At 41.0% G+C, this 23,483-nt stretch overlaps 1 protein-coding gene across 2 annotated transcripts; it reads right to left on the minus strand.

Annotated features, from left to right (window-relative positions):
- Nucleotides 1-15,470: 15,470 nt before the first annotated feature.
- Nucleotides 15,471-21,868, minus strand: LOC147992406 (alcohol dehydrogenase 3-like). 2 transcript variants are annotated; one of them, XM_087530037.1, is made up of 10 exons: nt 21,829-21,868; nt 21,599-21,735; nt 21,452-21,498; nt 18,313-18,635; nt 18,134-18,216; nt 17,953-18,028; nt 17,797-17,858; nt 17,616-17,711; nt 17,375; nt 15,471-15,748 (listed from the first exon to the last, which is right to left on the minus strand). In XM_087530037.1, the coding sequence occupies exons 1-10, from the start codon at nt 21,860-21,862 to the stop codon at nt 15,471-15,473; spliced, it is 1,137 nt and encodes a 378-aa protein (XP_087386163.1). In that variant the 5' UTR covers nt 21,863-21,868. The 2 variants fall into 2 exon arrangements, with proteins under 2 accessions (XP_087386163.1, XP_087386157.1); XM_087530031.1 differs by having other exon boundaries at nt 17,806-17,858; nt 21,829-21,862.
- Nucleotides 21,869-23,483: the final 1,615 nt, after the last annotated feature.

Below are 23,483 nucleotides of genomic sequence, written 5' to 3' on the forward strand. Positions count from 1 at the left end.
TATGGGTTCGGGCAGAAAAAGGTCGTACCCGCCCATACCCTACCCATTGCCATCCCTACTACCAGTACCAGCAGCAGCAATCCTACACCCAGACGGCCATGCAGCACTCCTACAGCCAGACCGGCGATGGCACACAACAACAGCAGCATTGGGCCCCCGAAGAGCATCATTCGAAGGGGATAGGAGGGGGAGGAGGATGCTTCGACGATGATCCGGATGATATAGCCAGCGATCCAAAGAAGAAGGGTAGAAGAGAAAACTTCAACATGTGGGAGGACGAGTTGTTGTCCGATGCATGGTTGCCACTAGCCTCGATCTTGTCCTTGGCACGGAGAAAAGGGCACTACCTTTTGGAGGAACATTCACATATGGTTCCATGAGCACAAGCATTTCGCGCCCTACTCCGACGCTTTGATCCGCAACTGTGAGTGGAAGTCCGTCAACCATCGATGGTACACCATCCAAGAGGCCGTCTGCAAGTATTGCGGGCACTTGAAGCATCTGATCGCGTGGTGGCCTAGTGGTGCACAAATCACTGAGCAAGTAAGTTGATCACTAGCCGGATATGGTTTAATTTTGTTGATCACTATCCGGACATGTATTATTTTGTTGCTGACTAGACGGATATGAATTGTTTCACTCTAAAGCTTACTCGTGCTTGTGTGGTGTGCAAGAAGTTGAAGAAGTCCTTCACCGTCATGCATCGTTGGTTGGAGATGAATGGGCAACCGAAGTGGAACCTTTTCATTGCCAAGACCGGTGACCCTACCGACCCAACCCAAGAACCGCCAAAGAAGGTTAGAAGAAATTTAGGGGCAAAAAGTGGGAGGAGGAGAGGGCGAAGCGAGAAGGTGTGGCGGACAAGCTGACGGAGAGGTTCGAGGAGATCTTAGCAAAGGAGGAGGAGGAATGCGTGAGGCGCTCGGACATCAAGGAGGAAAGGAAGGCGGTGAAGGAAATATGCCCTAGAGGCAATAATAAAGTTATTATTTATTTCCTTATATCATGATAAATGTTTATTATTCATGCTAGAATTGTATTAACCGGAAACATAATACTTGTGTGAATACATAGACAAACTAAACGTCACTAGTATGCCTCTACTTGACTAGCTCATTAATCGAAGATGGTTATGTTTCCTAACCATAGACATGTGTTGTCATTTGATTAACGAGATCACATCATTAGGAGAATGATGTGATTGACATGACCCATTCCATTAGCTTAGCACCCGATCGTTTAGTATGTTGCTATTGCTTTCTTCATGACTTATACATGTTCCTGTGACTATGAGATTATGCAACTCCCGTTTGCCGGAGGAACACTTTGTGTGCTACCAAACGTCACAACATAACTGGGTGATTATAAAGGTGCTCTACAGGTGTCTCCAAAGGTACATGTTGGGTTGGCGTATTTCGAGATTAGGATTTGTCATTCCGATTGTCGGAGAGGTATCTCTGGGCCCTCTCGGTAATGCACATCACTTAAGCCTTGCAAGCAATGCAACTAATGAGTTAGTTGCGAGATGATGTATTACGGAACAAGTAAAGAGACTTGCCGATAACGAGATTGAACTAGGTATTGAGATACCGATGATCGAATCTCGGGCAAGTAACATATCGATGACAAAGGGAACAACGTATGTTGTTGTGCGGTCTAACCGATAAAGATCTTCGTAGAATATGTATTAGCCAATATGAGCATCCAGGTTCCGCTATTGGTTATTGACCGGAGACGTGTCTCGATCATGTCTACATTGTTCTCGAACCCGTAGGGTCCGCACACTTAACGTTACGATGGCAGTTTCATTATGAGTTTATATATTTTGATGTACCGAAGGTTGTTCGGAGTCCCGGATATGATCACGGACATGACGAGGAGTCTCGAAATGGTCGAGACATAAAGATCGATATATTGGACGGCTATATTCGGACACCGGAAGTGTTTCAGATGATTTTGGAGAAAACCGGAGTGCCGGAAGGGTTATCGAAACCCCCGGGGAAGTATTGGGCCTTAGTGGGCCTGAGGGGAGAGAGAGGGCAGCAGCCCAGGAGATGGCGCGCCCCCTCCCATGAGGAGTCCGAATTGGACTAGGGGAGGGGGGCGCGGCCCCTCTTTCCCTCTCCCTCTCCCTCTCTTTCCTTCCCCCTTCTCTCTTCCTAGTCGGCGAGTAATTAAGGGTGGCTTGGAGTGCAAGGGGGGAAAGAAGAAGGCGGCTGAAACAGGGGTGTCTCCCTGCGGCTCTGCGCGCGAGTCCGCTGGTTTCAAAATTGGGCCCGTGTGGTATCTGGAAAACGTTGTGACGTGATCAGGGGGCTACAGCCTACAGGTCAACCGGTAGCTGGGAAAGAGTAAAAAACCAGCGCTGAGGCCGGCCGGAGAGGGCTGACTTGCATTTGGTGGCCGAAACCGGGGCGACCGAGCAAACCAACTGCGAAAACAACAGCTCGGTACCCCGTTTTGCAACGGTCCACGAGCCCACGACCTGGCGCATCGTCGTCGAGGGGACCAGGCGCCAATCCCTCGTTTTATTGAAACGTTTTAAAATCTGCAGACATTTTTCGTACTCGTTAACTTTTCTCAAATTACGAAATTTTGAATTACATAAACTATTTTCAAATTTATCAACTTTTTTAGATCCATGTTGTTTTAAGTCAATGGTCAAACTGGTTAAATTGGTCAAAAGTTGATCGACAAATAGTTAATGGAGCGGAAAAAAAACGGCGAATGAACGAAATCGATTGCATGCGTGAGCGAGTCATCCGTGCGCTTGTTTGGCCAGTCCACGCAAGCGGCAGGTTTAGTAATGGCGCCTGAAGCGCCGATTAGGCACTGCCGGACGAAGCTCAGTTGAAAAGGCCGATCGTAATTCGTAACTTCAGCAAACACTGTTAGGTAGGAAGTAATAAAAAATTTATTTGACCTCAGCACATAAAGTTGACTGTCTCAGCCCAGCGGCACAAGTACAAAATTCAGCGAAATGGAATAGTTTTTTTTTAGGGAATCGAAATGGAGTAGTATGTATCGCCTTCCGCTCGCCTACAGGCGGTCCGACATCGGCTGCGGCCCAATAAGAACAACAATCGTATTTTCATTACACAAGTTCTCTTTTTCGGCAAACTGCAACCGTTCATATCTAGAACCAGGAACCGGTTTACTTTGGTCCGGTTTTGGTAAGGTTCCAGAGGTTTTTCTTTTTGCATAGTTTTCCATATTTTTCTTCAGTTTCTATTTTTTAATTTCTTTTCGATTTTCAAAATATACAAAAAAATTCATGAATATTTTTTTCCAAATACCTAAGTTTTTTTCAACGGATGCATATTTTCTCAGTTCACGGCATATTTTTAAAGTCATGATCAATTTTCCAATATCCTGAACATTTTTTAAAATCTTATTCACCAAACAAATTTTCAGATTCACGAATGTATTTTAAGACATGAATGATTTTCAAATTCATACAATTTTTTTGAAATTGCCAACATCTTTTCAAGTTCATTAACAATTTTCATATTCATGAATGTTTTCACCGAACATTTCTCAATTCTCGTTCACCGAACAATTTTCAATTTCACGAATATTTTTCATTGAATATTTTATAACTCTCTTTCACTAAAGAATTTTCAAAAATAAATAAATTCATGAACAATTTTTAAATTTTGGAACAAATTTTAAAATCTACAAACATCTTTAAAATCTGTTATTTTGTTTTCTCTAAAATTGTTGGGCAATTGCTAGTTTTGGAAGATTCCAGTGAATTTCTGAACTATTTTTGATTTGCGGGACCTTTCTTTTTATTATTCGTGAAGAAAATGATTGGTGAGAAAAACGCAAAAGTCATATACAAATTAATTTTCAAAACGTGTGCTACAAGAGTTGATCGTGAGCGTGGCTGGCGCTGTGACCGATTCAGGAGGGGTGTGATCGCTATAAGCCAACATCTTTTCAAATTCATGAAAAAAAATCATATTCGTGAATAATTTTCAGTCAACATTTCTCAATTCTTGTTTACCGAAAAGTTTTCAAACTTAGTGAACGTTTTTCAATTCTCGTTCACTAAGTAAATTTCAAAATTTTAAATTCAGGTTTTTTAGAAATTCATGAACATTATTGAAATTTTGGAATAACTTCTAAAATTCACAAACATTTTCAAATCTGCGAAGTTTTTGTAAAGTTGTTGAACAATTGCCAAAATTTTGAAGTTTTTTGTGAATTTGTGAACTATTTTTGATTTGTTGGACCATTTTTGTATTGTTCGTGAAGATAATGCTTGTTTAGAAAATAGCAAAAGCCATACAAATTAATTTTCAAAACGCACGCTACAGGAGTTTTTTTTACGGTAAGACCTTCATGGCTAGCTTTATTAACCTTAAATAATAATTACATCATCTGCTAAAATTTAGCAATAGTAACCGGAGGTGCATCCACCCATAAAGAAGGGGTGTTTGTATGCCCCCACTCAGCTAGCTCACGAGCAATTACATTTGATTCTCTATTACTGTGCTCAATAGTAACCTTCCCGAACTCTCGTAATAACTCTCTGCAATAATCTAAAACTGAAGCCGCCATCACAGAATGTCTCTCATTCAGATGTATAGCATCGACCACAACAGAATTATCCATCCTTACCAAGACATTATTGCACCCCATACTTTGAAGTAACTTTAAACCTTCAAGTAATGCCGCCACTTCTGCAGAGACGACATATGCGACATGCTCAATGCGAGAAGTAGAAGCAACAATGAAATTACCTTTGTGGTCTCTAACTATTGCCCCACATGACCGTCTATGCAGATCCTCAATAAAAGACGCATCAACGTTTAGAATTTATGGCACTGCCAAAACAATGGGACATGTGTTCCGTCTAGTTGCAACAGTTTGTTTTGCTGCCGCTCAAGTGAAGTTAAGAGCCAATGCATGAATGGAGGAGTTGACTGGGAGCGTGGCTGGCACATAAACACGACCACTTTTTTGCGAGGAATAAACCCAAACACTTGGCAGTCATAAGTTTAGATCGTGTGGTATGAGTATATTTATGTTGGATCAGAGGAAAGGCGCGGACCAACAAAAAACTGGCTCCATTACGAGAAAGACTCCATGTTATTTTTATCATGGTAATATGTGTCACATTTATATCATAAGATATATAGTATAAGTCACACATACCAACCTGGCAAAATGAACTCTGAGCAACGTTCGTCACCCGCCTCTGCCTCTAAACTCTTTTATGCATGATTAAGATATCTTTGTATTTCTCTCCGACCTATTGATTTGGTTTGGCCAACTAGATTGATCTATCTTGCAATGAGAGAGGTGCTTTGTTTTGGGTTCAATCTTGCAATGTCCTCACCCAGTGACAGAAGGGGTAGCGAGGCACGTATTTGTATTGTTGTCATTAAGGATAAAAAAAATGAGGTTTATATCATATTGATTGGATCTATCCATCTACATCATGTCATCTTGCTTAACACGTTACTCCGTTCTTGTTAACTTAATACACTAGATGCATGCTGGATAGCCGTCGATGTGTGGAGTAATAGTAGTAGATGCAGGCAGGAGTCGGTCTACTTGTCACGGATGTGATGCATATATTCATGATCATTGCCTTAGATATCGCCATGACTTTATGCTTTTTTATCAATTGCTCAATAGTAATTTGTTTACCCACCGTATGCTTTCTTTCAAGATAGAAGCCTCTAGTGAAAACTATGTACCTCGGGTCTATTTTTATCATAATATTTTCAGACCTACAAAACCAAAAATCCAAAAATACCTTGCCGTAATTTATTTATCTTTACTTTACTTTGCACTTTTATTTATCTTTTATACCTATCTCTATCAAATCTCAACCTTGCAAGTATTCGTGAAGGGGTTGACAACCCTTTATCGCGTTGGTTGCAAGTATTTGTTTGTTTGTGTAGGTGCAACTGGTGACTTGTGTGTTCCTCGTACTGGATTGTTACCTTGGTTCTCAAACTGAGGAAAATACTTATCTCTACTTTGCCGCACTACACTTTCCTCTTCAAGAAAAAACCAACACAAGCTCAAGAAGTAGCAGTATCTTTAACTTGATTCCATGAAGTTGTGGTTTTGACCATGCCGACCTCATATTGATAACTCCATTCCGGTGCCTCGTCTATTTTTTGATAAGGTTAAAGTATCTGCTGTCGCAAGACAACAACCCAGTTCAACTTCTATTATGTTCTACCTTCGAGTATTACCCCCTTGGTATCTCGAGGATATCATGCCATTTTACTACATCTTATGAATTTTTGATGAAGTGATACCTTTTCCCTGCCATAGTCACTCCACGGGTTCTAGGTTGTCGTCAACCGAGAACACCGAGTACTGAATCGAATCCGCACTGCAATTCAATACCCCTAGTAATTTGTTGCTGGGAAATTTAAACTCAATCTTGTCATTCCTAGACTATCGGTTACATCCTTATCATGCCACCCTTGACCATGCTACCTCATCCTCCTTTGGTGCACGAATTCTTCAGACTGTGAGCAAGGCTTAGGTCGAGTTTTCAACATCATTTTGTTGTCTTGAAAAGCAACTCCGATTCTGAGATTGCATCTTATCTATGGTTTTTGCCGAGCGAACACACATGGGCGACTCCAGCTGCGCCGACCCATTAGCGGAACACAGCGAAAAATCCAAGAAGGACTAAGAATCGAGGGAGGGATCGAACCAGGTACCTCCTGTTACTTACGCACGAGCCTAGCCAATAGGCTAGACAAGCTTTCTTGTTTTACTATGGCACGCGAAGCTAAAGGTAACGCAGATCCGAACATTTTGTCAAATTTCTAACGCGAACATTATTTTGAGAAAAGTGTTTTTTTGATGCGAACACTTTTCAAATTTGAGAAGAAAAACTAAAAAGCTCAAACATTTTTTACATATGTGAACAAAGTTTTGATAAACTGACGCTTTTTTGAAAATCATCAACATTTTTTAATATGTGAACAAATTTTCGTTAAAGGGAACATTTTTTGAAACTCTGAACAAAAATTTGGAAACACAAATATCTTTGGAATCCGTGAACATTTTTTGAAAAAAGAACATTTTTCAAACTCAGAACAAAATTTAAAAAACTGAAAACATTTTCTAAAATTGAACATTTTTTGAAAAACATGGACAGTTTTTATGAAATCACGAACACTTTCTAAAACTGTGAGTATCCTTAAAAACGAAAAGGGAACATGAGAAAATAAGAAGAGAAAAAGAAAAAAGAAGATGATTTTTTTTCAAATTTCAAAATAAATTTTGGATACGTGACTATTTTCAAAAAAAATGGAAACTCCTGAACAAATTGGAGAATGTAAACATTTGTATAAATTAGCGAACATTTTTTGGAACTCCCAAACAAAATTAGAAACAGACACATTTTCGAAAATTGCGAACAAATTTGGAGATGGAAACATTTTTTGAAACTACAGAACAAAATTGGAAGACACGGACATTTTTCTTAAATTGTGAATGAATTTTTAATGAGGAATATTTTTTCAAACTCTAGAAGAAAATTTCAAAACACAAACATTTTTTTGGTATTATGAACAATATATGAAAGGTGAACATTTTTCTAAAATCTGTGAACATTTTTATAAAAATGGAGAATTGTTTTTTGAATTTGTGAAAAACAATAATAACAGGAACATTTTTGAACTTCTGGACATTTTTTGAATTTGTGATTTTTTTTTGAAATTCTCAAGAACAAGAAAGGGAATAACAAGGAATTGGAAAGAAAAAGAATTTTTTGTTTTGAAACTACAGAACAAAATTGGAAGACACGGACATTTTTCTTAAATTGTGAATGAATTTTTAGTGAGGAATATTTTTTCAAACTCTAGAAGAAAATTTCAAAACACAAACATTTTTCTGGTATTATGAACAATATATGAAAGGTGAACATTTTTCTAAAATCTGTGAACATTTTTATAAAAATGGAGAATTGTTTTTTGAATTTGTGAAAAACAATAATAACAGGAACATTTTTGAACTTCTGGACATTTTTTGAATTTGTGATTTTTTTTTGAAATTCTCAAGAACAAGAAAGGGAATAACAAGGAATTGCAAAGAAAAAGAAAAAATGAAGTAAAGAAATAGAAACACGAAAAAAGGAAAGGTTTCTTAAAACGCGAACAATTTTTGAAAGTAGGGAAGAAATTTGAAAACGTGAATTTTTGTTGGAAACCCAACCATTTTTTGAAAAATAGAATTTTTGAAACTCACAAATTTTGTAAATGCAAACTTTTTTATAAATATGTGAAGAATTTTCAAGAAACATGAATATTGTTTGAAATAAAAACGAAATTCAAAAAGGAAAGAAAAAGAAACAGGAAAGTGAGAGAAAAGATAAAAAAGAAACAAAAAAGAAAGAACAGAAATTGAAACAACAAAAAACCGGTTTAGGAACATCCTAGAAAGTTTCCAAAACCGAAAGAAACCGGTTTCAGAAACCTCTGGAAGGTTCCCAAAACCGGGATGGTAAAATCGGTCCGCGGGCCGGCCCACATCATCCCTCGCTTGCAAACCTCTTTGGGTGTCGCGTTGTTATTCGTTCAAGTGCAGGCGGCAGTCGTGGTGGTTAGTGCAACGTGTGAGCTGCTCTGTGCGAAGCCGCGACTAGTTGCCGCAATAAGCGGCGTATAGGGAATTCCCAATCTCAGCTCTTTTCTTCCTAGACCTAGCGATCGCCGACGCCAATCGGACCAGCCCCAAAAAAAGCCCAGCTAAGATCTCAGGAGCCTGGTGATATAAGCCCAGCCAGCCAAGGTAGTACAATCGAAACACACCATCTCTAGGTCAGTGCCCGTGGATTGCAACCGAAGTATGCATATTCTAGTAACCACTGTATTTTTCTGCATGTAAAAAAACTATGTTCCACTCTCTCTCACTTCCTTGGATCCATCATGTAAGTGTACACGCGCAACACATGTGTAACCACTTTTGTGTTGTCTCACCCTTCTCAAATCCTTGCCGAGGAGATCATGGTGTCATACACATGCAACAGTTGCCACCTTTGACTTATGGGCATCAGGGCATGCGACCAAAGATGGAGTGCATGTCATATGTTAGTAGACAACTGTTTTCAGAAATAGTCCGGGCTTACCTGTCAAGGAGAAGCATTACGGGTGGTTTTCATTTTGAAAATAGGGAAGTTTTAGAAAGAATCCAAGCTTACCTATATCAAGGATATGTGTTAGTGATGACCATGAAAATAACCCCAACTTGCCATGTACTCTCTTCGTTCCTAAATATAAGTCTTTGAAAACATTTCACTATGGACCACATACGGAGTAAAATGAATGAACTACACTCTAAAATGCATCTATATACATCCGTATGTGGTCCATAGTAAAATCTATACAAAGACTTATATTTAGGAATGGAGGGAGTATGTCAGTACGTGTCTATTGTGTTTTTTTTTTGCGCAACTAAGGAGTTTTATTTATGAATCAAAGGGTTACAATCGAGTGGCAATATATCCTCACAACATCTGCTCATCCACACCGCAATACACGACTCGGCTTGGCTATAATTTGCCATACAATCTGCTACCCTATTTTGAGCTCTACTGATTTTCTAAGGAATAAACTCCTTACCAATCATCGTCGCCTTGATTTCAGCAACTAAGTGTCCATAAGCTGAACGAGACCAATTATCACCTACGAGTATTGAGAGAACCTCTAAGGAATCTGCTTGTACCATCACTGAACGATCCGTATGTTGTGCAGCAAGGGCCATACCTTGCATAAGCATGTATCTCCGCCTCAAGTGCCTCATTGCAGTGAAAAATAACTTAGTATGCAGAAAATATAACCTATCCATCCTCTCGACGTAGGATCATACCAACTCCTGCGCTACCATTCTGCCCGGAGAAGGAACCATCGACTGACAAAGCTGTCCATCCTGATGGCGGCGGTGGCCAAGGGGCAGGAGGCATCACATGATGCACGTGGTGTCTCCTCTTGTAGTAGCATTTTACCTTGTATAATCTCATCCATACTATATTTCTTCGTGAGACCAAGAGATTTATAATAGCTATCCAGAAACTCCTTGGTAATCTCAATCGATGGTACATCCTTGCTATGCACCACATAATTTCTTAATTGCCATATCCTCCAGATGAGAAGAATTACCAAGTCCCGTGATTGATCATTGCACTTTGCTAGAACATGTAGAAGCCATTCTTTCCCACTATCCACTAGCACCTCGTCAGCAGGTAGAGGCCATAACGAACGCATGGCCTGCCACACACTTCTCGCCTGAGTGCATGTAATAAGTGAATGATACGTATCCTCGTTGTCACGGCCGCATACCCAACAATGACCAAACGATGAGAGGTGATGGTATACCTTATTTTGTTCAGTCGCTAGTGCACCAGAGGCTGCTTTCCATGCGGTAATACGCATCTTCAACGGAACCTTTGCACGCCACACCATGTTCTAGAGAGAACGCTCACCCTCTGGGTTTGTACTTGATGCTCCTCCCGCTAATTGTTCATCATGTTCCTTCGTTGCCAATTTATAGGCGCTTTTCACAGTAAAACGACCAGATTTCTCCAGGAGCCATGCAAGAAAGTCCACACGATTCCGCAGTGACGTCCATATCTTCAGAATCTGTTGCACGTCCACGTCCCAAAAGTAAACGCTCAAAATTCCATCCACCATGATCTTGCAGGAAGTCTGCAACTCGGTTAAATCGACAGTTTTCTTAGGGGTAATCGGCCTTTGGTCATATCCTCTTGGAATCCAAGGATCCTGCCACGTGTGCACCTGAGACCCATCGCCTATCCTCCAAATATTTTTTTTTCACCAATTGTAGTCCATACTCAATACCTTTCCAAACTGCTGACGAATTTCCTGAAAAAACCGTGCCCAATAGATTTCCATTAGGATAATATTTTGCCCGGAGCAGGCGAGCACATAAACAGTCTGGATTGTCGATCAACCTCCATGCCTGTTTAGGTAACATGGCCTGGTTAAACGCACGCATATCTCTAAACCCCATGCCTCCATTGGACTTTGGAAGACGCATTTTATCCCAACTGAGTCAGACCATCTTCGTCCTCCCTTTATCAATTGCCCATCAATATTGTCTCATCATACGTGTCAGATCATCACATACCGGAGCAGGTAATTTGAAAACACTCATAACATAGGTGGGAATAGCCTGGGCAACCGATTTTATTAAAATTTCCTTGTTACCTGTAGACATGTACTGCTCACTCCAATCTACCAGCCTCTTCCTAAGGCTATCTTGGAGAGTTTCAAATCTCCCTTTATGCATCCTTCCTTCCGGCACAGGAAGACCCAAATACTTTGGTTCAAAAACTTCTTTTGTTATATCCAGAATTCTTTTAACCTCAGTAGCCACTTGCTCAGAACAATTATCAAAGAAAAGGATGAAACACTTTGAAATAATCCAAACTTGCCCCGTACATATGCATTGCTCCCCCCTCCCCTCAGCACCACCACCTCCCAAAAAATAGCGTGTTTAACAAAATAAGAACATGAAAGACCAACACATTTTTGTTCGTGAAAACAATATAAAAGTAAAGCTGAATTATAAATGAATAAATTGTTTATCCATGTAGACTTCCAAGTCAGTCAAGCACTTCTTCGGACCGTACCATAGCAAGCTCTTTTATCATGCTCTCAAACAAAAGCAAGCTTCAGTGAACAATAAAGCTCCCTATTATGCACAGAAGAAAATATTTAGTTTAGGGGTAAAGGTCACATGAGTATAACTATGACTGGTATACAATTGCTTTGGCAGGTCAACCAAAAATATCTAGCTCTGCATTACTACTCTGAACGAGCATAAAATATTAGTATATCAATCGCTGAATACAGGATCGATTACAATAGACAAGAAAAATCAACCAAGTAAAGTCAACTTTCTTCTGGTAAATTTTGTGTAAGAACTACATGATTCATATCTGGTAATTAGCAGATAACTCTCTCTTTTTCCGAGAAGAGAACTGACATTTTAAAGTATACTTCCCGCCAAAAAAGAGACATTTTAAAGTATACATTTTGATACAACAGAATGCAAAATTCTTATTTAGTAGAAATAGGACATACCTTTACCATGCATGGATATAGCAAGAAAGTATCGTGTTCTCATTTGAATATTATTCGCTCCGGCGCACTTATGAAAGAATTGGTTACCGTGCATCATGAATGAAGCGTCCAAAACTGATTACCGTCTTTCTCTTCCGTCTGCCATTGAAGCCTGCAAATCGAGCCAGTACCAACAAGCAAGCAAGCAAGTAGGCTACAACCACAACAATCAAGCAAGTGGTTAGATTAGATCGCATGTTACAGCACAGGAAGTGAAACACGGGCTTCACAGATGCTTCATAGTAAAGGCAAAAAATAAAAGGAAAACGGGAAATAGTTTCCTGACATGATCTTACCTTAGCATGATCAGTCATCGTGGTTGTCAGGGAGAAGGCCATGCACGGCCAGCCACTCATGGAAAGCGTCAATGGCGCCCTCCTCCTAAACAAGTTTTTGACAACTCCATATAAATATATACGTCAACCAACTTATCTCCAATCACACTCAAAACTGCTCCCAAAAATATTGTGATTGCCTCCCTAAACGTCTTCTCCTATTCAGGAGCAATCGTTTCTGTGGGGGATACACTACCAACCCAGAACACGTTTATCGCTGTGAGCCACAAGGCGGTCCTAGTCTGCTGGTCACAGTCTATGAGATAGGGTAATCTCTAGTAAGCTCATGAGAAGGTACGGAGTATGACTAATAAGCGCCACCCGTGGGGTTTAGCCTTCGGCAGCCACGTATCAGCTGACAATAGGCGAAACTTCTGCACGCTAAACTGACAATTCAAGGCATAGTCCATTGTTAAGTTGTGAAGAAGTCGAATCTTGTTGCTCTAGGTGGAAGTTCAACTTAACAGTCTCCACTGAAAATTCTGGTATATCAAACATTGTTTGGAATAGTTGACAAACTTATATGCCTCGAGATCTGGTGGGGGATTGTTGGATTATGGATGGGCTTAGGCCCATATCAGACACTAATCCCTGATTAATCTTGAGGCCCATGTATGAGATGGCAGGTGGTGAGAAGTTTAGTCCCACCTTGCTAGTTGAGGAGAGCTGAGACCCCTTTATAAGGGCTGCTCTACCACTTGCCATTGGGAGCTTGGAAAGAGGAGTGGTACACGCGCGCTCCTTCTCCTCCGTCGCCGCCCGCCTCGCCTCGACGCGACGCGGGTTGCGGGAATGAGCCGAGCCGAGCGGGTGTGCGACCCGAGTGCGTCGACTCGGTCGTGGGCCTCCGCCTAAGAAGGCTCTGGCCAGTGGAGTGACCTAGTTCGGTTCACTCACTCCCTCTCGCGTAACCTAGCCGTCATCTATTGTTCCTCACTCTGTGTTGTGTATCCGGCGACCCCATCCTGACGACCGCGTGCACAGCTGGTCGGGAGAGTAGGTTCCTCTGGAACCTTGTCGTTCGAGATCCTGCCCGGGAGAACGGCATAAGGTTTTTGGGAAGCGTCTCGACGCGACTGCTCCCGATCCGTCCCTAGCTCCGCTGCCTCTTCTTCCACTACTACCTCTGCATCGACACCATGACCGCCGCCGCCGCCGCTAAGAAGAAGGCCACGAACGCCGCCGAGGCTGCTGCTGCGGCAGCCGCATTGGCCTGGCCAACCGGAGGGTATGATCTGTTCATCCCTCGTTTACTCGTACTTGTACTAGTCGTATATGTCCTGCTCATAGATGGTTCGCTTCTATGTTCTATATGTGCTAGTATGCTTAGGTATAGCTATGAGATGCACACGTTTTATGCCATGCTTACTGTTTACTCGTGGATTAGTCTAATCGGAAAAGTGCTAATATTTCCAACAAAGAGAACGTAAGGTTCCTGTTTCTCCTTTCTTTCCACCACCTCTTCGTTCAAGCTTCCCCATATGATAATCAATCATCTTAATTTACTTATCTTTTGAACCAATTTCATTTTAATTTACTTACCAAAATTCTAATCAAAACATAAGGTAAATCACGGACATGATTGATAAACCTTTATTTACACAATCACATTAATATGGGTGGGTATATCACAAGCTAACGCGCTAGAATATTTATATCCCGTTGCAACACATGGACATTGTCCTATTCTTTTAAATCTCTATCTCTATCTCTACTACTTAAAAAGAACGTAAAGTTCCTGTTTCTCCTTTCTTCCCACCACCTATTCATTCAACCTTCCCCATATGATAATCAACCACCTTGATTTACTTATCTTCTGAACCAATTCCACTTTAATTTATTTACCAAACTTCACATCAAAACCTAAGGTAAATCAAAGGCAGGATTTGATAAACCTTTATTTACACAATCACATTAATATGGGTGTGTAAATTACAAGCTAACATGCTAGAATATTTATATCCCGTTGCAGCACATGAACATTGTCCTATTTTTAAAATCTCTATCTCTACTACTTAAAAAGAATGTAAAATTCCAGTTTCACATTTCTTCCCACCACCTTTTCGTCCAATCTTTCACAAATAATAATCAATCACCTTGATTTACTTACCTTCTAAACCAATTTCACTTTAATTTACTAACCAAACGTCTCATGAAAACATAAGGTAAATCACGGGTGGGATTTGATAAACATTTGTTTACACAATCACATTAATTTGAACATGCAAATCACAAGCTAATATACTAGACTATTTATATCACATTGCAACACACATGCATTGTCCTATTTTAAAAAAGAAAAGAAAAGAAGAGTGTTCCTTTTCCTGCCAGGCGGAGTGTTTCGTCCAACATTCCATATTTTTCCTGATGATCATTCCTTGAAAACCTTCTTAATTGTCTCATCTTTTATTTACTTACCAAATAAACTATATTCTACTTCCTCCGTTCTTAAATATAAGACCTTTTAGAGATTTCGCTACAAAGCAAAATGAGTATTTAGAAATGGAGGGAGTATTTTTTTTGAAACTAATGGAGGGAGTATTTGACAAGTTAATGAGTGATTATTTAAATTAAAAATGAACAACGTTCCTTTTCCTGCCAGGCAGAGTGTCTCATCTTTTATGGACTTACCAAATAAACTATATTCTATTTGGCAAGTCAATAAGTGATTGCAAAAAAATCATGAAAGAATTTGGTAATATTTATTTACACAATCATATAATACGGAATTATGGCCGTATTAGAATATTTATACACCGTAGCAACCCACGGGCAAATACCTAGTATTTAGAAACGGATGGAGTACATGCTAACTTTAAGCTGTAGACGGCACACTCAGACAAAACACAAAACAAAGACCCATTCGTCTCTCTGAGACCATAGAGATGAACACATATCGGGACAAGTACATTATTATCCAAGGGGGGATTTCAAACTTCTATTTTGTCGTTTGCTTCTCAAGCACCAAATCAGCGAGACACATTGATGAATGATGAGAGGCGGCGATCTACTGGTCCATCCTCATGATGCAGCGCAGGCCCTCCCCCTTGAGCATGAGGTCGAACGCCATGTTGATTTCCGAGAAGGGCACACTATGTGTGATGAACTTCTCCAGGTCCAGCTCCTTCCTCATGTACATCTCCACGACTTTGGGGAGGTCGGTGCATGGCTTGTAGTTGCCGAACAAGGTGCCTTTCAAGGTCTTCTCGTTGAGGAAGTTCACTGGGTGGGTCTTGAACACCGCCTCCTTGTGCGGCACGCCCACCAGCACAGCCACGCCCCACCCTTGCATCCACCAGATTGCAACATTCAGTCTAAACTCTTCTAAAGCAGAACCTGTGATTTGGAGTACATAATTTATTGAGGTAAATACATCACTGGTGCTTGAACTTGCCAGGAATGTGCACTTTAATGCCTGAACTTGCAAAATACATTAAACTGGTTCCCTAACTTGGCATAGACGTGCATATACGGTTCAAATTCGTTTCTATATGTCCGCGACGCTGACGATCGCGCCATCATGGCATGGGACTCACTGTCAGGGACAGGGTGTGTGGCCTGGTTTTTTTCAGAGAACCCTCTAGAATACTTTTTCCTTGCAAAGATAAATTATAAAAAATATATTAATAATTAAAAATGCGTACGGGGTTCAAGACAGCAACCTGACACGCGCAAGTGAGTGTGGCTAGCCAGTAGGCCGGCTCAAATTTAGCGTCATAAAAGGATTCATACAGTATACATATATAAAGCTGAACAACATAAATTAAAAAATTTATTCCAGCAATATAGCCCTGTTTATTTGAACCTACAACCAGGGGCTATAGAGCCGACGCACATACCACTCCAACTGACGACATCGAATGGTAAAAATGATAAATTTAGGTTTATAACATAACAAGCCCCTCTCACTAAATTAGACCATGGCGTGGCTCAGTTTTCTTATTTCAAAATTTTGTAAAAAATACGTAAAGTATAATCATTTGTTACAAACAATAGACATATATTTAAAACAAATTACATTAAAAATTTCATATAATTTCATAAAATACCAATGCAATAATTTAACAAAAATACACATAATAAAATTATGAAATTAAGATTATATCTTATCATTTGAAAAAATGTTTGCCTTTTAATAAAATATTATATTGGTTTTACAAATGTTCATACATGTAAATAAATTCTCATATAATTTTAAAGTTTCCACATTCTGAATAAAATATTCACGTAGTATATAAATGTGTTAAATGCTTTAAGTAAAAACTGTGTGTTTTCTAAAAAAAAAATACAAGCCTAGTGCGCCCTTAGATTGCGGATCCTCATATGAATAATACTTGAATCATATAAACATGTTTATCATTCATAAATATTTTCAATTGAATGAGCATGTCTTAAAATAACATGTGATTTTTTAATGACATGAAGATTTTTACATTCTTTTGAAATTATGTTTGTTAGACAGTCATATATATTACTTGTACTTTTGATACATGAGAACTCATTGGTTGGAATGGCATCTGTACCTGGTCTATAAGCTTTGGTCGGATGTTCGAGTCATATAGTTGGTACTATTTTTGCTGGTTCATTAAATTTCTTTTATTTATACTTCGCAAAAAATCCCTTTATTTATGTTGTTCCGCCTAGTTTATAAAGGTTATGAATCATCATGAAGCAGCAAATGTGAAGTGGTCTATTGGCTAGCCCAGCATGCACTTGACTAGTAGGTCGCCCTTTCTAACCACCACGGCGCTAGTTTTTATTATTTTATAATTATAGTATGAAAAATAATTGTAGCGCAAGGTTATGAATCATCATGAAGCAAAAAATTTGCCAGTTTTTCTATAAGGGCCTTATTGTACGAAAAATAATTTTGGAGGGGTTTTTGCAAAAGAAAAAAAACAGGCCACACACCCTTGTCTCCATTGTCCAGTCATTGACAACGGGTGCCATGCCATGTTGGCACGCCTCATCAGCGTCGCGGACGTATACAAACGTCATTTGAACCGTATATGCACGTCCATGCCAAGTTATGGAATCAGTTCAATGTATTTTACAAGTTCAGACACTAAACTGCATATCCATGGCAAGTTCAAGCATCATTGGTGTATTTACCTCTAATTTATTTATAGTAGGTATAGTGCGAGCTACGTACATCATGGACACATTCGAAGGCGGCGATCATGGCGTCGATGTCGCCAGTGCACTCAACCGCGCGGTCGACTCCGCCATTGGTCATCTCGACAAGCACCTGGAGAGCATCATTGCACAGTGAGTCTTATCATATCTGAAGATTGAACCAAGGGAAAAATATTTACCGAGGGACATGAACAGACCTCTTGCACGGGCTTAGTGTGGTCCTTTGGGTTCACAAAGTCTGTGCATCCAAATTCCTTAGCTAAAAAATAATGTAGTACATCATGTTGTTAGGTTCAGTGTTCTATCAATCCAAAAACATTAGCCAAGACATCCTTGTTTTCAGACTATTGTACCGTGTTCGTATTTTGCAGGGTTCAAATCCACACCAATGATCCTTGATGCACCAGCCATCCTGGCCCCTTCCATGGCCTGCTCATGTGAAAAGCATAGTCATTATTAATGGCTATAGCGCATAATTCTCTCCAGCCTGTAAAAATATGTCGTGGAAGATTAACATCCTGGAACGTTACTCACAGCAAGTCCTACAGCTCCAAGACCGAAAATCGCCACCGTGGAACCCTTTTTTGGTTTTGCGACATTGAGCGTGGCGCCAAGTCCTGAAGAGAAAATGAACTCAGCAACTAATCGAGGCATCCTAAACCATTGTGCTTGATTTGGAAAAATGGCATGACGAGCTATTATATCAGTCTTACCAGTAGAGATGCCACAGCTGAGAACACAAACTTTGTCGAGGGGCGCCTCGGGGTTGATCTTCGCGAGGCAACCGACATGGATGACGATGTACTCGCTGAAGGTGGAGGTCCCGGCAAAGTGGAAAATCGGCTTCCCGTTGATGGTGAAGCGAGACTGCCCATCGCCGATCATCACGCCACGATCCACGGGCCTGAGGAGATCACAAAGGTTGCTCTCCTCTGACTTGCAGTGGGCACAGTCCTTACACTCGCCGGTGAACACCGGGAGGACATGGTCACCCGGCACAAGCTCAATCACGCCTTCTCCGACGCTCTCGACGATGCTGCGACAAAGAAGCTACTTGGTGAAAAGAGATGCCAGAAAAGATAAACTATGAAGATCAGTGTTCAGGATGACTATAATTACTTAATTATAAGCCAGAGAGAATAAACTACGTATGATTTATGATTTAAGATTCTTCCTCCAACCTACGAAACTGAAACAGAACAAGACAGAGACAGAGAGGATGCATATATACCCTCCAGCTGGTTAAAAATAGATGTCTTCTTAGCAAGTGGCTATACATAATATCTACTGAGCCCATCGGTATTGGATACAAATCTTACGGAATAAATACTTACACTCTAAGACTTTGGCCCAAGTCACCGCTAGGCCAACGGACTCACCATTCTAGGAGGGATTAATGAGGACGAAAGCAACTTTTTTCTAACGAGTGAATTTCCTAGCTGGTAATGGTAATACTACTTGATTTTGGGAGGATACATGGCTAGGCACTAGTAGAAAACGGGCCTTTAGTCCCGGTTCCGGAACCGGGACTAAAGCCCAAACCCTTTAGTCCCGGTTTGCTTATGAACCGGGACTAAAGGAGCTCCACGTGGCCGATTTATGAAGCTCCACCTTACGGTTGGTAACACCAACCGGGATTAAAGGATTTTTTTTTCAAAATTTGTTTTTCTGAATTTTTTTGATTTTCAAATTTCTGAATTATTTGAAAATTTAATCTCTAATCACCCTCATCACCATTCAAGTATGTTCCACTCATTTCAAATCGTCTAACTTCCTAGTTGGTCATCCATCCTCACATTACCCCAGTCTAAGTACGCTTAACTTTCGAGTTTTATTCTCCCTAGTTTCCAAGTCTGCACTTGCTGTTTTCCTGACAATAGTATGCTGTCAATCCTATTAGTCCTTAGGAGTTGAACTTGAGCATGAAGCACCGTTTGAGTTTGAAACTATTATTCTAAAAAACAATAATTCATTAGTAACACTAATATTTCTTGAATAAGTAGTTCGACCATAGTTTGACCACAGTTTGACCATAGCTTGATAAAAAATTCAAAAAAACTTAAATTTAAGGATAACTTTTTTTCCTTTCAGAATTTGAGAATTCTAAAAATTTGCAAAACTGGCTATGGCGGTCGAAATCGGAAAAGGATTTTCATGCTGAACATTTTGACATTGTATGCAAAAGTTATAGCCGTTTTACTTTTTCATAACACTTTTTTGCAAAACATGTCGAAGTTTATGCTTTTTAATTTTCCTAACTAGTAGATGTAGTAACATAACTACATCTCGAATGATTTTTTTTGAAGTTTTTATCATTTCTTTTTTTTTCAAAACTGAAATGACGATACGCGTGGGGGGGCGGTAGAGTTTGATGGTGTCCAACAGAAGCATACTACAACATGGTGTCCATCCAAACCTACCGTCGACTATATCTGCTAGCACCGTCCCAACCAGAGTCACAACTAAGGTTAACCAAGCCAGAGTCACGTTCTATTAAAGTGGCAAAAATAATTACTTTTTAATATATAAAAACAACTATATAAGCAAAGTAGTACTGTTTTAATTAAAAATCCTAATTTAAATTATTCTAAAAATAACCAAATAAATCTTACTGTGACAACAATCTGACATGTGACTAGGAGCAAAAAGAATTAAATTAAAACTATTTTTAAACTCAAATTATTCATAATCTAGGGTTTGAAGCAAATTTGAACAAATACATATTTAAATCATTCAAATTTGAAAACTAATGGCACAAACAGAAACTAGGCAAAATTTTGAATCTAATGCAAAAATAATCACTCAAAAACATCAAATATCGTAAAATATATAAGCAATTTAAAACATAAACTCGATATTGTGCAACGTAAGAGGGATTATGTTGCCGCAGTATTAAATTCGATACATCTTAATATCCAATTTAGGAGATCCCTAGTATGGGAACGTTGGAATGCTTGGTTGCACCTGATTCGTAGGTTGATGCAGGTTCACCTATCTGATCAGGCGAATACAATTCGCTGGAAGTTAACTATGAATGGAATCTTCTCAGTGAAATCCATGTATTCTGACCTAATTGATATGACTCCGGGCCATTGTCGAGGTCATTGCATATTTGGAGGATTAAAGTTCCGCTTCGTATTAAAATATTTATGTGGTTTGTCCATAAAGAGATTATTCTAACCAAAGATAACTTGGCAAAAAGGAATTGGGTTGGTAACTCTAGGTGTTGTTTTTGTGATAAAAAAATGATTAAACACCTCTTTCTCGAATGTCCTCACAATTATTATGGTGATCAATTCATATAGCCTTTAATGTTCAACCTCCGAGAAGCATAAACACGTTATTTGGGACGTGGCTTAATGGAGTGGACGTACACTTAGCTAAACATATTCGGATAGGATTATGTGCATTATTTTGGGCTATATGAAACACTAGAAATTATATGATTTTTAATGGGACACAATTCACTAATTATTTGCAGATTATCTACGGAGCTACAGCTTAGATCCGTATATGGTCTTTACTAACTCATGTGGATTTCAGGGAGCCTTTGGTTATTGGGTGCAACCATTGTGAGACGGTAGGCTATCTTCAGCCGATTTGGGTGGCGAGCTAATAATAGGCTAGATGTGTAGGCATCGTAGCTTATTTTTATATCACCGGATGTGACACTTTTCAGTCTTATATCGCCAGGTGTGGCGCTTTCCAGATTTATTTACTTTCGACTACTGCTCAGTTTATGAGCATCTTTGGACCTTATGACCTTGTTACATTTTTGTTTAATAATATGGTTGTATGCATCGATTGATGCAGAGGCCTGGGTATTTCTTCTTTTCAAGAAAAAAAATATACCCTCCAGCTTCATGGCCCAAGATCCTAGGGAAAACTGGAGTTTGGCCCTGCACAAATCCAAGCAGAACATCACAAAATTTAATTAGCCACTGCCCACTGATACATCACAATATACCCAATAGGAAAACACAAACCCAAGTGGGATACCTTGGCTTCCCAGAAGTAGACGTCAGTGTGGCAGAGGGCGGTGTAGAGGATCTTGACGCGCACCTCCATGGCCTGCGGCGGCGCCACCTCCACCTCCTCGATCGACAGCGGCTTCCCGGCCTCCCATGCCACCGCCGCTGCAAGCAATCAACCATGCAACTGAGATCTCCATCCTCGAAACATCAACCAAAATCCGATGAAACTAACTGCATGCTATCGCAGAAACAAACCTTTGCACTTGATCACCTTCCCGGCGGTAGCCATCCTTGACGCTAGAAGAAGAGAAAGATGGATCTTTGTCGCTGTTTCTGCTTTGTAGTTCGTTGCTAGATTTTGGTGAGGAACGAAGGTGAGGCTGAGACCTGTATATATACTGCTGGTGCTGGAGTCATCGGCGAGTAATTAAGGCCAGCTTGCAGTGCAAGCGGGGATAGAAGATGGATTGTTTTTTCTTGGAGAAGGCGGCCGAAATGAAGGCTCTGCGCGCGTGTCCGCTGGTTTCAAAATTGGGCCAATGTGGTATCTGGAAAACGTTGTGAAGTGATCAAGGGGCTACAGGTCGACGGTAAGCGAGAGGGAGTAAAAAACCAGCGCTGTGGCCGGAGAGGGCTGACTTTGCATTGGTGATCAAAGCCAGGGCGACCGAGAAAATCAACTGCCAAAACAGCAGCGTCCTCGTTTTGCAACGGTCCACGGCCTGGCGCATCGTCAACGGGACCAGGCGTCCCTCGTTTTGCTGAACATTTGTTAAATTGCCTTTTTTTTTAAATTTGCAACTTTTTCAAAATAACTTTTTTTTTTCAAATTCGTGAACCTTCTTTTCGAAATTCTTGAACTTGATTCAAATTTGTGAACACTTTTCAGATTAGTGTAACTTTTTAAATTCATTCACAAACTTTTTTCAAATTTGCAAAAAAAAATCAAGTTCACTAACATTTTTAAATCCGTAGACATTTTCGTACTCATTAACCTTTCTCAAATTATGAACCTTTTCAATTTCATAAACTATTTTCAAATTCATGAACTTTTTCTAGATTCATGATTTTTTTCAAAAGTCGACTGGTCAAATTGGTTAACAGTTGACCACCAATAGTTAATGGAGCGAACAAAAACCGGTTGCGTGAGCAAGCGAGCGAACGAAATTGGTTGCATGCGAACAAAAACTCTGTTTGTCTCTCCTCTCCTCTCGCGACCGTGACGGGGCGACATGGTCGCGGCGACCTCTTCCTCCTCCAGCCCCCCTCCCCCCTTCCTCCCCGCAGCCGTCGCTGGCGCCCGCGGCCCCCCGACCTTTTCCTCCCGATGGCTTTATGGCGTGGGGCGGAGCTGCACCGAGGGCGCACCTAGGCGGCGGCGGTCTGGCTGGCGGCGAGGCTCCCCGATGCGGCGTGGGCGGGTGGCTGGGCGGCTGGGTGGCGCAGCGGCGCGACCTGGCGACGGTGCTCGGCCCAGATCTGGGCCCTTCGGCCCCATCTGGGCCTGGGCGGGCCGGCATCGGGGCAGGTCTGCAGCGTGACTCCCGGGAGGCAGGGGAGCGGCGACGAACGGCGGGGTGCTGGCGGCGCCGATGCCAGCCAGCTACAGCGTGCCTGGCGCGGCTTAGCAGGCCCGTTTCGGGCCTGGTCGGGCCAGGGGTGGCTTGGTATGCCACACTACCGTGTTCGGACGGCTACCGCGACGGTGCCGAAGGCGCGGGCCTCTCGCACGACGGCGGTGCAGGTGGTTCCCTCCCGTCAACCTTGGTGTTGCTGCTCCCATCGCTTGGCTCTTCTCTCCGGTCTTCCTGGCCTCGTGTTGGTGCTCGCAGTGAGACGGCGTGGGTGGCGGCGCAACCATGATGGCACATGGTGTTGGGCGGTGGTTTGGCTGGTCGGCTCCGGTTGGG

This window comes from Triticum urartu, chromosome 1A, assembly GCF_056163025.1.
Source record: "Triticum urartu cultivar PI428250 chromosome 1A, HENAU_Tu73, whole genome shotgun sequence".
NCBI classification, from domain to species: Eukaryota; Viridiplantae; Streptophyta; class Magnoliopsida; order Poales; family Poaceae; genus Triticum; species Triticum urartu.